Source organism: Carettochelys insculpta, chromosome 1 (genome assembly GCF_033958435.1).
Source record: "Carettochelys insculpta isolate YL-2023 chromosome 1, ASM3395843v1, whole genome shotgun sequence".
Lineage (NCBI taxonomy): Eukaryota > Metazoa > Chordata > Testudines > Carettochelyidae > Carettochelys > Carettochelys insculpta.
In genome coordinates, this window is record NC_134137.1 from 156,457,524 (window position 1) to 156,475,478 (window position 17,955).

The window sequence follows — 17,955 nt, forward strand, 5'->3', positions numbered from 1 at the left end:
GAAAGGGAGACTAGAACTGGGAACCAATAGAGACATAATGCGAGCAAGCAACTGGAGGGACAGGGCAAGGTTGGGAGAGGAACAGGGAGTGTTTGGCCAAGCAGCTGCTGGGAAGAAGTGTGGAGGGGTGAGACTAGGATTAGGGGTAAAAGACTGAGATTGCAGACTGGGAAGTTTAGGCTAAGAGAATAGGACTGAGATGAGGAGCTGTGGTGGGGTAGAGAAAGAACTGGGAGAGTGACTGACTGGCTGAAGGAGACAGGACAAAGCGTGTCAAGCTTGTGGGGAGGTAAGAGGCAGAAAAGCACACTTCCCTTCAGAATCTAGAGTAGAACCCAAAATTCCTGACTCTGAATTACTCTGCTGTCAACAAATCTCTCTGAAATTCAGTGGCAGAATGTCTAGTGTTCCTTTCCAGTCCCAGCACTCTCTGGAGGATAAAAAGCCTACTATTGCTATTGGTTACTTAGCTCAAGTTGCAGAGATCCTCAGTATATATCTCAGGTTCCAACGGTGCAGCTGTCAACACACTGCCACATAATGGAATAGAATTTGTTTTTTTTCCATTTGCTTTTTTAGACATCTAGGAAATTATACACACGAGCTCTGCTGAAATATTATTAGGCTTGCAAGCAAATCCAGCATATAAAGTTTGCCTATGAAACCTTAATTCAGCCCCGTTGTCTGCATGCAGTGTAATACTATGTTTAGTTACATGATCACGCATTTTTTCCGTAGGACTCTAGCCTTATTTAATTCACACAATGGACAGTAAGTAGTAACCTTTAACTCAGTGGTTAGAGTGCTCACCTGCAATGTGGAAGATGTGGGTTCATATCTCTGCTCCACATAAAGCAGAAAAGAGACTGGAGCCTGGGTCCTAATCCTATGTGAATGCTCCGACCACCAAGCTAAAACTTGGTACATTTTGTGAATCTAGCCCTTCCTTTTTTTGCTCTTACGAAAAAGGTTAAAAATACATAAAATGTTTCACTTTGACACAAACAAAAAAACTCTCATTCAACCTATCATTTTTCCGACTTTTTTGATTCATCAAACACTTTTTGAAAAATTTCAGTTCAACCCAAACCCATTATTTTTTCAAATTGCGACCAAACCCAAAAAACTCAGTTGTTCTCCCAACTCTAACCAAAAGTCTTTACAGTTCTTCATTATCCTTGTTTACAGTCTTCCCTCCTGACTCAGTCCTTTGCAGAACTCCTAGCTTGGGCTTCTCATCCTGTAGGCTCATCAGTAGCCCCCCCAAAAAAATTATACTCCTCTTCGCACGTCTCTCCTAGACCTTCTGCCTAAGAGCTTGGGAGAGTTGTCTGCTAACGCCTTATGCACTCTGTCTCTAGACAGAGTTTCTCTTTAGGATGACGATATGTTGTCCTTTTATGCCCCCCACTAGGTCTGGTTTATTTGCATTCTTCTCTTAGTCATAGACCCCTATACTCTTTCTTATCACTGAGGAGATGGGCAGACACAAATGCAACTGCATTTGTCTGTCATTCCCCCCATCCCCTCATTGCAAAGTTCAGCTAGTATACTGGATAGAACTGGCTGAACAGACATACTAATATTTTTCTATTTCTTAACAGAGTTAAATACACAAATATTTCTTTCAACAGCAGTGTCCAAAAGCTTTAACATTCACACTATGAATTAGTAACTGCAACAGAATCCTGATACAGTGTTAGTTCCTCTAGGTTTGAAAAATGCATGCCTTGGCTTTGCTTTGGCAATCCTGTAACAGTGAGAAACAGCAAATCCCTAATGTTGAGTTTTGCTTGGTGTATCTGAATTTACCATAAAGCTATATAATGTGATCTGTAGCAGACAGTTCTTCCTGTTTTGATAAAATGTTGTGTATAATGTTGTTCAGGAATGGAAATTGGATGTTACAAATAGAAGTCACTTAACTGAACATCAAGAAACTATGACTCCATCAGTTGAAGACCTTGAAGATCATTCTGTCTTTTCAGATGAAGCATGGGAGCATGAAGCCACTGAATTGTACGCCTGGTCTCAGGCATTATCTCTTGAAGACACTGGAGTGTCTTTACTCACACCTGATTTCTGAATTTCACATAAGCGATAATAGTGAACAACAACAACAATTGTAAAAGTTTTAGACATTTTCAAATGTTTCTTATGCTGCTGTAAATATGTTGCAAATTTTGATCAAGAACATGGATATAAAATTTGAGTACCTGCAGGTTAGCTGACAGCATTGTATAGTCTGTATAGTGTATGATTACAGTAATTGTTTCACTGTGCCTTTATTTCAGCTTCATTATGGAATTGTACTAGTTACTTAATGGTGAAGATTGCATCCCACAATAAACTCTTTTTCTAGCTTCTGTTTCCTATTTCTCAAAGTGAAACCATACTGCCTGGAACTTCTGATGCAGCATTTCATTCCAGGGTAGAATTTTTCTGGTAAGGTTGAAGCAAAATCCTAAAAGAAATTATAAAGCTATAGGACCAGACACAGGACCATGTTAAGGTCCTTTTCTACAACTCTGGGAGACTTAAAGCCATTTTAATCAATTACATGGTGGTTCTACCAATATAGGACAATTCCCAGTTGATCGGGAGCCAACACCCCAGCTCTTATGTCACAGCATTCTTGTACTTTCCTAGTAGACATATCCATGCCCTTTTCCTTGATTTGTATGCCTCTTTTGTGTCCCCTTCCTTCCATCTCTCTTCCCCCTCACATCCCACCCTATTGGTTCTGACTTACAAAATTCTCCTTAATATGATGTACCAGATTGGTTTGGTGAAGGTGCGGTCCAGGAGCCAGTTCCTAAAAAACTATGTTTTTATAATCTATGGGAGTGTCAGTACCTTCCCTTCTGATGTTTCAATTCTACTTCTTCTCTCACTATTTTTAAGACAATCCAGATATAATTTATTTTTCTCACCTGACTGCTTCCTCCCTGAAAGTTTGCCACAGGTACTTTAAACGTAAATAGTGCAGTGCTTTAGCATGGGGCAGTTTCATGTTAATTATGTTACAATAGGATCCCCTAACCTACTTCAAATTATAATATAGATAGGGCCTAAAACGAATGAACCTGCTTAAATTATGTCAAGAATGAGTAATGTGGATAAAAAGGTCTGTCAGTGAACACTAAACACAGGACGTTTTTCTTTCATAATAGTTGAAAATTGCTTGCTTGAGAGGCTGATTAGGCGGTGAGAGGGCTGGACAGATTGTATTAATAGAAGCTACCTGTTATTGTCCCAGTTTCAGGGTAGCTTATCCTGTTTCCCCATGTAAATCCCTTGAAGGCAACCATTTAAAGGTTTCTGGCTCATAACTGTCACCTCTGTGTTGATATCCACATCTCACTCCCTTTCTGGTGGGGATTTTATGGATTCACAGCTCCCTTATATAATAAGAAAATATCCCTAGCAAGTGAGACTACTAAGAAACCTGGTAGCTTCCATTTTCTTCTTCTCCAAGGGGTACAAACAATGTACCACCAGCAATAATTACATATTAATATAAATAATTTTGCTGAGTAAGCACCTTGGCAGAGATGAAAATGGGTGGTGGGACAGGAATCAAGTTCTTAGATTCATGCTAAGAGTGTACCAGAGGTCATCCATTAATCTTATGGGTCTGTCATAAGCATACCTTCCACAAGGATTGCCATGCAGTCCCAGATATTTGGACCCATCCATTTGCTGGATGAGAAAGAATGCCCCTAGTCAGTTTCAACTCAGGCTTTTTATCCAAAAGTCCACTGTCTTGGTCTCTGGAAAATCCAGTTTGAATCCATGCATGTGAACCTCCTCAGCTATTAGTACTTCTCTGAGCAGTTTACAACTTGGTTGACTGATCTTACAAACCCACTGTTTTTAGCTCCTTGAGGGGCCATGGTAGTCCCCTCACCCTTTCCTTAGAGTGGAACACAATTGTACATCAATCATTTAAGCCAATGCATCCTAGAGACAGTGCACTGTCTGTCACAGTTACCAAAGGACTAGATAGCTTATCTTCCACTACTATACCCCAGAGGGGTTTTACAGTGGCTAAATCCTAAGTGAATATCTGCTCATAGGAATAAGGGGACTTTGAAGTAGGCAGGGTCCTTTCAAAAAGGAGCCCCATCTAGACGAGCCACGTCAATTTCAAAGTGCTGCGGCCGCCTGCATGCTAATGAGGTGCTGAATATGTATTTCAGCGCTTCATTAGTAAACTTCAAAATGGCCATTTGCATGGCCATTTCGAAGTTTTTGGCTAGTGTAGACATGGCCTAAATGATGGATTATGTTGTGCGTGCAGGATGGAAGCAAGAAGCATGTAGGTAAGTATAGTGGTCAGTGGGTTTCCCATACAGTGTGGCACTGCTCAGGCCATCATCGATTTGTACTGTAGTGTCCAGGAAATGTATGTCTCATGTGGAGTGGTCAAAGCATAAATTGATGGTGGGGTGCAGATTGTTGAAGTCTCTGTGGGATTCTAGATTCTCTTTACCATGGGTCCAAATGATAATGATGTCATCGATGTATCATAAGTAAAGGAGGGTAATAGGGGATGAGAGCTGAGGAACCGTTCTTCCATGTCAGCCATAAATATATTAGCATATTGTGGAGCCATGCGGGTGCCTCCCAACCTTATGAGCATTCTCCCTAGCAACCACAGGCTATACCATACCACCACCAACCCTGGAACTTTTCCTTGCAACAAACCCCATTGCCAACTTTGTCCACATATGTATTCTAGAGATACCATCACTGGACCTAACCCTGTTATTCACAAAATCATGGGCACATTCTCCTGTTGCTCAACTAACATCATATATGCCATCATGTGCCAACAATGCCCACACACCATGTATATAGGACAGACTGCAAACACTCTTCAACAAAGAACGAATGGACACAAAACACACATCAGAAAATTCCTATTACACAGACCTGTCAGCCATCACTTTAATGGAGTGGGCCGTTCTGTTAGTGATCTGAAAGTCTGTGTTTTACTGAAAAGGAACTTTAACAACCATTGACAGAGGGGAATGCTCAGAACTGTAATTTATATTCACATTCAACACATTAACACACGGTTTGCACCAGGACAGCAATTATCTGGCCCATTATAAGGACTCTTTTACATACTTTGTTTTATCTAACTCTTCACTTCCCCACTTCACAGCCCCCTCCTGCTGTCCCTCTGCTCTTCTGATTTGCCAGGGTTGATAATTTTTCTGATTTGTCAACCTTGATAAAAGTTTTTGAACCTCTGTGGCTTTATATATTGAGTCTGTTCTGGTACGGCTATGATCTGAAGAAGTGGGTCTGTCCCCCAAAAGCTCATCACCTAATAAATTATTCTGTTAGTCTTTAAAGTGCTATATGACCACTTTTTTGTTTTCATTCTAGTTTATCACTGCAACACACATCAGTGAGGATAAATAGGTACCCATACGTGCTGTGAGCAGGGAAGCACCCATAGGCTAAGGTGAAGAGCTTAAATACTGTTTGGGGCTGTAGCACCACTTTCTTACTTAGGGTGCAACATAGATGGAGTTAGAACAGTGCTAAGCACAGAAACTGCTGATGGACAGATTGGGTTGTTTTGCAACAGCATAGAGCAGTGGTTCCCAACTTTTCCAGATGGGGACCCATTTTGACAATTCAGGAAGCCTTGGGTCAATTAAAAAACAGCAAGGGGGAGAGAGGGGAGAGCAGAGCCATAACTAGCTAATTCTGCAGCTGAGACAAGAATATAAAATTGCCCCCTCATGTTTATATATTCATAACAGTTATTTCGTAGAAAAGGGGAAATATATTAATAAAACAATAACACAACATTTACTATCATTAGTCAGAGCTGCGGTGGTGGAAAGACGCTTAAGCCCCACACTCAGCGGCTACGGGAATCATACTCAGGGCCCGGAGGTATCTAGAGCGGGCTAAAGGAGTCACATTGAGGGGCTAGGAGTCACTCAGGCTGCAGGGGGCCTAGGGGAGTCACACTAAGGGACTAGGATCAGAGAAGTAGCCGTGTCAGTCTGTAACCGCAAAAACGAGAAGTCCTGTAGCACCGTATGGACTAACATATTTTGGAGCACAAGCTTTCATGGGCAAAAAGCTGCTTCATCAGATGCATCTGACGATGCTTATGCTCCAAAATATCTTAAGTCTATAAGGTGTCACAGGACTTCTTGTTCTCTAAGGGACTAGGAGTCTCTCAGGGGCTGCAGGGGGCTAGGGCAGTTACACTCAGAGGCTTAAGAGGGCTAAGGGTGTTTCATTCAGGAGCTAGGAGTCCCTTGGGGCTGCAGGGGGCTGGGGAGTCACACTCAATTGGCTGGAGGGGGTTACAGGAGTTGCACTCGGGGGCTAGGAATCATTCACAGGCTGGAGGGAACTAAGCGAGGCAGGGAGCCCTGCAGCTGGAAACTGGCTGAGACACAGAGTGGGAACCCTCCTGGTGTTTGCGGGGACCCCATCTCCTGCAGAGGCTGGAAGCCAGGGAGCTGAGTGGATCAGCTCAGCTCAGCTTAGCTCACCCTCCGTCTCAGCCTTGAACTCAGGCCCCCACCTTACCTGAGGCAGGCGCTGCTTCTCGGAAATGCAGTTCTCTGCCCTGCAGCTGAAGTGGTACTCAGTGTAATTGATTGGCTTAACTGCTGGACAGCTGTTAATCCAATTAAAAAATGAAGAAGCCATTTGCACTCCTGACGTGGTTCTCAATAGCCACCTGTGGAGCTGCCCAGCCCAGCTGGCAACCCCTTTGAAATGTAATCACACCCATGTTTGGGTCCTGACCCACAGGTTGGGAAACCGTGGCATAGAGTATCACACGTAGCAGCAGGGAATCAATACTGGCCATCAGTGTGAGGTTCTGTACAGAAAAGAGAGAAAGTTGTGTATCACTGACAAACACACGTGACTGTCTTAAGAGCCAATTCAGGTATCTAAAAAAGGAAGTATGGCATGAAAGATAGGAACATCAGAAACATTAACATGGAAAAAGTGAAGAAAAAGAAGGTGAGGAGAAAGGAAGTGGGGCAAGTGGAAGGAACCACTGACAAAAATGAGCTGAGTCTCGTAAAATATCATTTTCTTTTTTTCCTTCAGGGAGAGAGAAGGACTGGAAAGCGAAGTGGACTATGACAGAGAAAGCCCCTAAAATCAAGCGACCTGAGCAGACAATACGGAAAGGCCATGATCTTTATTTTCCATATTTTGTTATCCTTACTTTCCAACAGTGAGAGAACATTGACCTACTTGAATAAATTAAATGAATGCTGAAATGCACATGGAGTCTTGCTGCTGGAAAATCTTACGTTTTTTTAAGATCAGTTAGACTTCTGTGATATTTGGGCTCCAAAAAATTGGTATCCTAAAACAGACAGGGCATATTGATAGCAGGAAAATTGTTGGGTGATGGATTCACTTCCTGTCATGGCCGCTGGTTAATGGGTGGCAGGTTTAAAACAAGTAGTAGTTCTTCACACAACGCATAGTCAACCTTCGGAAAGCCTTTCCAGATGACGTTGTCAAGGTCAAACTATAATAGGGTTGAAAAAAGAACTAGATAAATTCATGGAGGACAGGTCCATGAATGGTGATTAGCCAGGATGGGCAGGGATTGTGTCCTAAGCCTCTGTTTGTCAGAGCTGGAAACAGGTGACAGGATGGATTGCTTGATAATTGCCTGTCCTATTCATTCCCTCTGGGGCACTTGGCATTGACCACTGTGAGAAGACAGTATACTAGGCTAGACAAGCCTTTGATCTGACCTATTAAAGGCATCCTGATGTTACATTTATGTTCTGATTAGCTTTATTTTTTTGAAGTTATTGAGTACAAATGTAGTTCTTGGCAAATCTTTTTACGTATTATTTACTATTTGTCATTTCGCTAGATTCCCGTACCTTGGGTTTGCAGACATTATACAATTTTTGTCTAAACAAAAAACCCCAAAGGCAATAAATGAGTTGTGATGACAGACAAGAGAGCTGTGTTGTAGAAAAATTTAGCAGTCACATCCTACAGGAGCAGGCAGGGTTGAGACAACAGCTATTCTGAAAGACATTAGTCTGTACTTGAAAAAGCTGGTCTGAACTCGTAGAGCTTTTGACAATGTATACACTTGGCCGATTCCTACTGAAATCGACTGAAAGGTACCATTGTCTCAAATAGGGATCTAAGACAAGGTCCTAAACCACATTAACACACTGGAAAATTCTCTTGGGAGATTTGAAAGGGGGTGATTATAAAAAAATGCTGAAGGGAAAAGACCAAACTCTTTATAAACATATCCAACTTGACTTACTGAAACTTATTAGGGTGTTATAAAGCTTCATAAATTTGTATTTCTTTAATACTTATGCAGTTGGATCCATAAGTATTGTGTGAAAAAAAATCTCCGTTTGCTGCATTTAAACATTACACAATGATGTGCTTAAAGATTAAAAATATTTTATTTACACTTTTCTTATACACACTTTGTACATTTTTTCAGTTTAAAAACAGAACAGAGGACATATGCATGTGTGAACATATTGTATCCACAGCTAGGAAAAGTGATCTTCGGCCAAAAACCAAAGGCTTTTTAAAATAGTTATAAAAGGCAAACCTTAAATTATTCTAAGAATTTTATAGCAGCTTTGGGGTGGATATTAGACAATTAACCCAAACATACATAGAGACCATTTTTTAATAGGTAGAATATTTCCATTTGCTACAGCACACACAGAAGAATTAGAAAATAACTTTTTCCATCAACTAACTGGTAGCATTATTTTCAGAATACAACCATCTCATCCGGACTTGGAAAGTAATGAGACTACATTGGAATTACATTCTTTAACTTATGAGGATTCAGTTTTAAAGCTCTGCAAAATACACAGGAAAAGAGAAGACCAGATTGGGAGGTTTACTTATTCCCTCCATTTATTCTCATAACCTGTATTAAATGTTTGATAGGTGGATTCACTCAAGAAATAAATCCCTTCTATAACATACAGCTAACACTAATTCCAGGTAACATAGTAACATTTCATTTTTACGCTTAGCCCCATTTCTTTCCCTAGTGCTTTATGTAAGGAATATCACTTGCTAGTAAAAAGTGGTTTTTCCCCAGCTACCAGATCAATTATAATCAAAATTCAATTCAATATTATTTGAATTTGAGCCTTAACTTTATATAAAAAACACAGAAACATGAATTGAAACTTGAGGATAAGGAAATTACAGAAGCTGTGCTCAACAGTCTATTTTTCTGCCACCTGTTTAAAGGTAGTACATTTTGCCAAGATTACAGATGCCATCAACATCATTTAAGTTTTACTTCAAAACACAATATGTACTTGTTTTAACATCTTACACGTGTTGAAACTGTACTTTACTTAGCTAGCCAAGAAAAAAAATAAAATACAGATGCCATAACAGCAGTCGCTAGGATTTATTTTAAACATTTTCAGATTGTCATACAAACATTAAAATCTCAAACTGTTAGTTAAAAACATTGGTAAACTTAGTTTTAAATAGCTGACATCTCTTTCCTTTTGTGTTTCCTTCCTTACTCTTTCCACACTACTTGAGTGTTTCAACTGTGAAATAACTTGCTTATAATAAAATCACTAGGTACTACAGATGGATGGAAAGCTAGTTTCTATAAGGCCCCAATCCCACCAACATTTTGGCATATGCCTAACTACATGTGAACAGGCTTACTTTTAAATAGTTGGCATAGCTATCCATTTTACGGCAATGGACTACTCATCCATGTAAAGCTAAAAACACATCTATTTCTGAAGAACTGGAGCCCAATTCGCTATTTGTTCTTTATCAAAAAAGAAATATTTCAATTACGACAAAACATTCCTCTAAATGACACCCCAATTTCAAAAATGATTTTTCTTCAGTTAGTCCTTTATGAATCAAAAGGCAGAAGGTGCAGAGATTTGCATTTTAGAAAAAGCAGCTGGTACCAGACCCTGAAGCCAACCCTCACTTTGTGAAATGGTCACGTTGAGTTAAAAATCATGGTATATGCATGGTTTTTAACCTAATATAATTTGTATTTGTTTCTTCCTAAGTGTAAGATGAACCTCTACCCTGATGTGGGTGATTATATTGCTAGGAAAAAGGCAGTAATTGCTGCTGCAGAAAGAAGGTCCCAAGGGCAAGATGACAGGACTGCAAGTCTCAGGGCCCAAAAGGTATGTCTAGCCAAAGATAAACTCTCAGTGTCTCAGGTCAGTTGACTTGGACTTATGGGGCTCAGATTCTAGGGCTGAAAAAATAAATTGCTGTTTAGATTGGAAGATTCTAAAGGTCAGGCATCATCCCGAACCCAGAAGACTAAACAGCAATGTTTAGCTCCGCAACCCAAGCCCAAGTCAGCTGACCTGCGCTAGCTGTACCTGTGACTTTTATCCCTGTGTAGACATACTGCAAAAGGGTTAAAGTCACAAACCCCCAAGATTAGGAATTACTGACTTCCAGGTACCACTGAAAAAGCAGGGATTCTAAATTTTCCAATGGTATAAAGCATATGGAAGTAGACTAAGTAATCAGGTCTTAAACTGCCACATGTCCCTCAAGGTAGTGAGCTCTCTCAAATACTAATTGCCTCTTCTTGTAGTAATCGTAATTGCCTCCCTCCAGCTGAATCTATATAGCCAGATTTTCAAAAGTGCTCGCGCAATCAGTTCTAATGGCTTAAACTTTCAAAATCTTGTCACTTTGGTGTGTAAATGGGAGCTGAGCACTTTTCAAATCTGCCTAAACTGTCAAGATATTGAGCATGCTGGGATGACAGTGAGAACTAATGGCGTCTAGTATGGTTCATGAAGTGCTCAGCATCTTACACATTCTGACCTCTAATAAGAAAACGGGGCTCCTCCTAGTACCAGGAAGAAAAATGAGATAACTAGACAAGGATCCAGCATTTACTTTTTTAAAACTGAGAATCAGACATTGGACTAGGTCTGTCCTTTTTACGATATAAGTACTGTTGCTGTTTAAAAGCAGACTGCTTGCCGAGTTCTAAAAAAGTAAAACACTGAACTGGGAGGTAAAAGAGCAAACTTATTATAAAGGGGTAGGATTTACATTTTTTCTCATTAACTAGAGGCACACTTGACCGGTAAAACACCCCTACGATACTTTAATAACCAAATTTGAAAGATCTCAAGGGTGATACACAAGCCTCTGATTAGGGTGCCTTATATTTTGTTTTTGTTTGAATACTAATTATTGGAAGCATAGGTAGTACAATTAAATGCACACAAAAGGGTTTAGTGAAAAGACATCATCCCTCTAAGCTGTATCAAGAACAAAGATGTCCCGCCCCAAAAGCTACATCACAATTTGAAAGATAACATGAATTAGTTTATTAGTTATTTGTTGACTGAAATGATGGGCATAATAGAAATGTACATTACAAAACACTCCCTTCCTATACACTGTAAACCAAGCAAATTCCAATCATTATCAATGCTCAAATGGTTATAGCCAACACATCCGCTGAAGCTGAAACCAACAGTTAGTTCAAGTTTGAATGTCACAGGGTAACCAGTAATACAGGCCTTGAACAAGACTTTGAAAACTACATGCCTGAAATTAAACATGGGGTAAGGTGCACAGGCATCTTAAATAGCTAGCCTTGTTTTCAAGAGTACCAAGCATCCAGCATTCCCTTTGCCTTGATGGGAGCTCTTAAGTGCTCAGAACTTTAGAAAAATCAGGCTAGGTGCTGAAATACAGACTTAGGAACATAACTTTAGGCACCTATTTTTTCAGCCTTTTTCTCTCTTTAGCCTGTTATACTTAAATCATGGAAGACCAAATTTCCAGATTAACAATAGCTCTCCAGCTCAAACCTAGGTAGCAGATATGAAATGCTCAATGTTATAATAGGTTTGTACAAACCTAGACAGCAGGACTACTACTCTTCGCAGCCCCATTAACGTAACATGCCAGAAAATCGGGTATTAACAAATAATAGGATAACTTACCTTGAACCCTGATTCTGCATGAAATATACACACACAGAAGCTGCACCCAAGCAGGGCCCACCAAAGTCAAGGGCACGCTGCATGACTGCAGGGATTCGTCTGCACACATTTCATGGCAAGGCCATGGCTTATACTCAAAAGGATGTAGTTTAGGTTACCACACAAATAAAATTAAATTTTGTTCTTGTAAATTGAAAATATAGGAGAACAATAAGAAGAAAACCAATTACATTTAACAACAAGCTGTGGTCTGCATCAGAGACCGAATGTGAACATTTGGTCCAGCCAACTGGGGCTTAGGCATGGTTTATCATTCCAGCTTATGGTGGTATACATTTTCTCATTTGATCAAAGCTTGTAGTGATCAAGTCCGCTAAACTGTTAATAAATATAAATTGCAATATAACTCCATGTCCTTCCATCTCTCTTAATCCAGAACTTGAAAGAACACTACTACAAGAAAACAAAGATACCATTAAGTGTGAGCATGGTAGATTTCACAAAACATTTTAATATCCATTATTCATTTCTAACTTCTTTTACCAAACACACTTGTTATCATTAAACATAGCAAATTTAGGGTATATCTGGTCCCTTGTAAGTGCATTCTTCTGAACTCCCTGAGTACTGTATGTTCCTTTTCTACAGTGACGTCTGGCTGGGAGATACTAAAAGAGAAATGGATTCTCAACTATTATTGTGTATCTTGTAAAACCTAGTACTACATAATTTAATGTAAGCAGATGATTTTACAAGCTATGCAGGTGCTTATATCTCAGCAATTTTCCCCTGCATATTTGAGCTCAGTGTTAGCTTCAAATTTTAGAGGGACATTCTTTTTCATCTTACCTCCAGAAGAGGCTAACTTCACATGAGCATGAAAGAACTAGGACTGTAATGCTTTACTTTTATAAATATGTCTATTTTGATGGATAGTCTCATCAGTTACAGTCAATGAGAGTCAACAAGTTAACAAAGTGCTCAAACGTGGTGCAGTTATTCAAGCCCTCTTGGATCACAGGTCTTGTTTCAGGAAGTATGAGGTCAGTAGCTATAGTTCTATAAATTTGTATTTGAAAGGTCACAGAAATAGTAAACATTGTCCCCAACTGCCTAACCCCAAATTTGCAGAACACAGTAGTTCATATCAGCTGAAGCTTTAAAAAATATTACATCACTTCAACATAACGACAAGCTATGCCATTGTTAAAAATAATAGTGTATCCAGCTTGACAAAACTGCATGTTACTGCAGTGTTCATGCTTGCTTACTGACACATTTCCGATTTTTTATTAAAAACAAGGCAACACATTCAAAGTGAAGGACTGCAACTGGATAACATGTAGTTACTTTTTTAAAACAATATATAAAATGTCAAACTGTTAACAGTTCATTTCATATTAATATAAAGAGTTCAAATATTACTGAATGATTCAGTGTCTACCAAAGATAAGCTTTTTCATACCAAACTAGGACTCAGTTACTTAAGAATTTTGTAATCATTTAATTCAAGAAAGGATGCTACTATATCTAAAATTTAACAGATATGGCTGAATCTGTGCCCTAGTTAAAATATACCCTAACTGCACATAAAAAGATGCATTATATAGATCTTACAGTGTATGCCTGTGTATATATTTTATTCACCAAACACAATGCAGACAATAGAAGGCAGCATAGAAATAGTGTTTGAGTATAAAAATGCTTCATTGTCAATTTAATAGAAAATGTATAACTTGCATTTTTGGCAGACTTACTGATACTACTGTACAAATCCAGGGAAAAGCCATGCACAAAGATTAAGATAATTTTAAAATATATTTATGGTGAAAAAAACCCAAATGGACTGTGAGTACTCATAAATGGAGAAAATAAAAATACCTAACACAAATTAAAGGATCAAAATGAAATCCTTGTCACTGGTCAGGTATTCTCCCAGTAAGGCTGCTAAATCCTATCATGACACAATGAAAATTAAAAAACACATTATTTATTTTTATGTTACCCTTCTCCCCTTAAGCACATCATTACATTCAATTAGTTCCAAGGGGGATACCACTGTGATAGCCATTGTACAGAATAAACTTGTTGCATGGAAGTAAAAGGCTACAGAGATTAAAGGGAAAAAAATAATCACATTGCAAAACAGACTCCTCCCACCCCATCGCAATGTTGTTTCTTTAAAACAAAAAAAAAAACAACCCTAAAAAGCCAAACTTTCACAATACCAGACCACAGTTATTGGCATTTCTAATGAAGTTGGTAGGTGCATTCCCTGTACATCCCATTTTTCTATTCATCTAATAGCTGTTTTACACTCAAGCCAATGTCTTTAAATTATTTAAATCTGTTTTGTTTTCCTGTCAAATTAGAGATTTTTTTTTTTGTGTTTCACTGGGGTTTGGTGGTGCTTTTTCAGTTGCAACGTCTAACATGCTCCAATACATATTCAGGAAAGTGCAGGCTACAAACTTGTAAACCATCCAACTTGCAGGGCATTCTGGGATATTCATCTTCTTTCCATTTGTTTTCTTCTGGATCAAAGGTGAGAATTGAATCACTGTAATGACCATTGTAACAAAGGCCTCCAAGAACCATTATCTGTTTGTCCAAAACAGCTACGCCATGACCACTTCTTCCAATGGGCATAGAAGCCAAAATTGTCCACTGATCAGTGTCTGGGTCATAAACTTCTGTAGAAGGACACCCTTGAGACTCAAAGGAGGCCCTCAAGATCACACAAACACCACCAAAGACATACAGCTTGCCATTATAGGAAATCATTTTATGAAAGCATCTTGCATAATTCATTTTGCATTTGTTTTCCCAACAGTTAGTGACCACTTGCGTTCTCCTCGTTCGCTGTTCCACTGTCCCTTCTTTACTGGGGTCAAACACACAGACTTGCTTAGATGTGGAAGATGAAGTAATTCCACCAGTGATATACAACTTGTTACTCAGTACTGTTCCTTCATGTCCATATTTATTGACTGGATAGGGATCCACAAATTCCCACTTGTCTTCTGTGATATCATAGCGTTCAGTTGAGTAAAATGTCTCATCTCTTGTTCTCCCAGCCACCGCATATATGTACCTCCCAATAACACCAACAGCAAACTCTGAGCGCGGAACAGACATGTCTGCCATTCTCAACCAAGTGTTTTGTCTAGGGTCATATCTAAATACTTTGGAGGAAGCATGAAACTCACCATCTGGTCCCAGTTCTTCCCCGCCTAACAAGAACACAAAGTTATTGACAATTGCAAGGCAGTCTGGTCGTAAAGGGACTTGAGGGCCCTCTAGCTCCCACCAGACCCTTGGTTTGTGCAAAAGAAGAATTTTGCTATTTACCATGCTGTGTCCTATCATTCCTCTAAATACTGCAGTCTGTGGTTTGGCAGAACGAATACGGTTGGATTTCATTTCCAACAAAGGCTGTTGGTGAACACTATGGAAGTAATTCATGGCTTGGTCAACTTCATGCCGCAGCTGTCGAGAGTATCGATAAAACTCTGATGTTTTTACCTATGGATACATTAAAAAAGAGTTAAAATGTTGACCCAAAAAAAAAAAAACACACCAGCATGGAGAGCCACCTAATTACCATAAATTGTTAAAGATTATGATGATTAATTTTATTCTGAGAAACCTGGAGGACAATTATTTTCAAGTATTAAGACAGATAAGCTATATAAACTGTGTACTTAAAACATACGCAGCGGCAACACTTTGTTTCTTCCTTTACGTATTATTGAGGTTAAGACATAAAGGAGAAAAGCTTCAAACCTGCTCCCTAAACCATGTGCTTATGTATCTAAATAAAATTGGGTTGATTTTCAAAAATGCTGAGCTCCTTCAGTCCCATGGACTTTGTCTGGAGTTGTGTCAGTATCTCTGAAAAAAGGCAGCCCACTTTTAGTAAAATGACTAAATAGAGGAGATAAGCATGTAAATTTAAAAATGTTGACCATAGTTCCAAGCTTCCACTTCTGACATAAATGATAATTGCAAGGCATCACCATGTGGCACTACACTTCACATCAGAACAGAAAGGATGAAAAATCAGTGTCACCACTGGATTACACAACAAGAAATGCAATTTAGATTCAAAGAGATGTTATTATAGCCAATGATTTTTAAAGAAAACAGGAAAAAAATTCCATCATGGATAATCAGATGTGATAGAACCTTTACACACACAGCACAGACCTCTACCACTTCAACAAACAGAGCAACTAGAAGAGATTAATATATACTTCTGTGGCTAGGTGGACCAGCCATTAGAAAAATATGACACTTTTTGCCAGTTTTTCATGGATATTTGCTGACAGCAAAGGAATGCTGAAATTCAGGAAATCTTGATTCTATTCTAAGTTCTGGCGGAGAGTGTTCTAGTGTTTAGAGACCCTACTGTTTCCCCTGAGCCTGTCCTCTTGTGTTCTATCCTGGCACCTCTGCCATGCCATCTCTGAAGCCTGTTCCTATCCTTCTCATTCCCATTTCTGCACAGCCTGCACCTTCATGTTCCCCTCTCTCCACGGCATTTGAGCAACTCAGTCTGGTTCCTCTATCTCCTTGTTGCTGTCTAGGCATCAGCCAGAGCTTTAAATGCATATTACAGTTACTCTCCCTGTTCTCAATTTTACTGCCTGCCACCATGATAGCTCTCAGTTGCTGGAAATAGCAACTGCAGGAGAAGTCTCTCTCAGGCCGTGTCTACATGAGCCCAAAACTTCGAAATGGCCATGCAAATGGCCATTTTGAAATTTACTAATGAAGCGCTGAAATAAATATTCAGCGCCTCATTAGCATGCGGGCGGCCGTGGCACTTTGAAATTGATGCGGCTCGCCGCTGCGCTGCTTGTCCAGACAGGGCTCCTTTTTGAAAGGACCCCGCCTACTTCGAAGTCCCCTTATTCCTATGAGCAGATGGGAATAGTGTGGCAACCTTGGAATAGACCATGCTCAGTCACTTTGTAGGGATGGTATATTCTCAATATGGTCAGCATATGGACAATACATGGGAAAGAAGCATCTTCAGTGCTGGTAAGATTAAGAGTTTAATGTTGCCAAACTTTCACAAACTTCTAATGTGCAAACATTTTTCAGAGGCCATGCCTGATCAGCTGCAGATCAATTTTTAAGGGAACTGCAAAAGGCACATTTCTTTAACCAGAGTAAGACCTCTGCCAAGCCAAGTCCTTCCTCTCCAAAATATGGAGTTTCAAGGCCTTCTTAACAAAATGGCTATATAATGTACTTTTACCTGATTTCATTATTGAAAACAGCTGTACTATTTATTGAAACATTCCAAACAGAGTTATCCTAGGACTGATACACAACACGAACAAAAGTTTGGCAAAGTCATAAGCAACTAAAAAACAAGATCTTACAATGGAAAATATTAGATAAATTCAACTATAAGCAGTGCTACTATCTACCAACAATAGGATTGTACACTGTAAACTTATACTGCATTCGCTGTATTTATTTGTATTTACTTTCACTATGCTGTACTTATTGAAAATGTAGCTAAAATTTACTTACGGTTAAAATGTTGGCTATTTGAGAATTCTGGGTGATAGAATGCGCCATATGAAAGTTTACTGTGCACATAAAACACATGTACGTATAATGGCTAGATCCATTTACCGTGCACCTTCGTCCCACCTCAACTGCACTTTGCCATCTCTATCACTTCAACTGAGATTCCAAAATCTGAGGTGCATCAGGCAGAAATTCAAAACTCAGACATAAAATTTTCCTCTTCTCCCTTCTGAAATTATATTAACCTATAGCCCCAAATGGGCATTTTTCAGCCCAACTTCAGAGACAGATTTAAGGGCTTATGGTTTGTTACCATGCAAATCACTTTAGGGCCAGAATGGGAGCTTATGCCTTCAGAAAGGAGATTCATGGCTTCCAACTGAGGGTCATAGCACTTGCAAGGTCCCAAAAG

At 39.4% G+C, this 17,955-nt stretch overlaps 2 protein-coding genes across 4 annotated transcripts in view; one reads left to right on the forward strand and one right to left on the reverse strand.

The window, feature by feature from the left end:
• Positions 1-2,350, forward strand: part of C1HXorf58 (chromosome 1 CXorf58 homolog) — a 28,016-nt gene extending 25,666 nt beyond the window's left edge. The window contains exon 7 of the mRNA XM_074988062.1: positions 1,889-2,350. Within this exon, the coding sequence (XP_074844163.1) occupies positions 1,889-2,086 (198 nt within the window). The 3' untranslated portion in view covers positions 2,087-2,350. The remainder of the gene's footprint in view (positions 1-1,888) is intronic.
• Positions 2,351-8,429: 6,079 nt separating this feature from the next.
• Positions 8,430-17,955, reverse strand: part of KLHL15 (kelch like family member 15) — a 33,833-nt gene continuing 24,307 nt past the window's right edge. For 2 of the 3 annotated variants that reach the window (XM_074994414.1, XM_074994403.1), the window contains exon 3: positions 8,430-15,521. In XM_074994414.1, coding sequence (XP_074850515.1) covers positions 14,412-15,521 — 1,110 coding nt within the window. In that variant the 3' untranslated portion in view covers positions 8,430-14,411. The remainder of the gene's footprint in view (positions 15,522-17,955) is intronic. The other variant, XM_074994423.1, reaches the window with a different exon arrangement.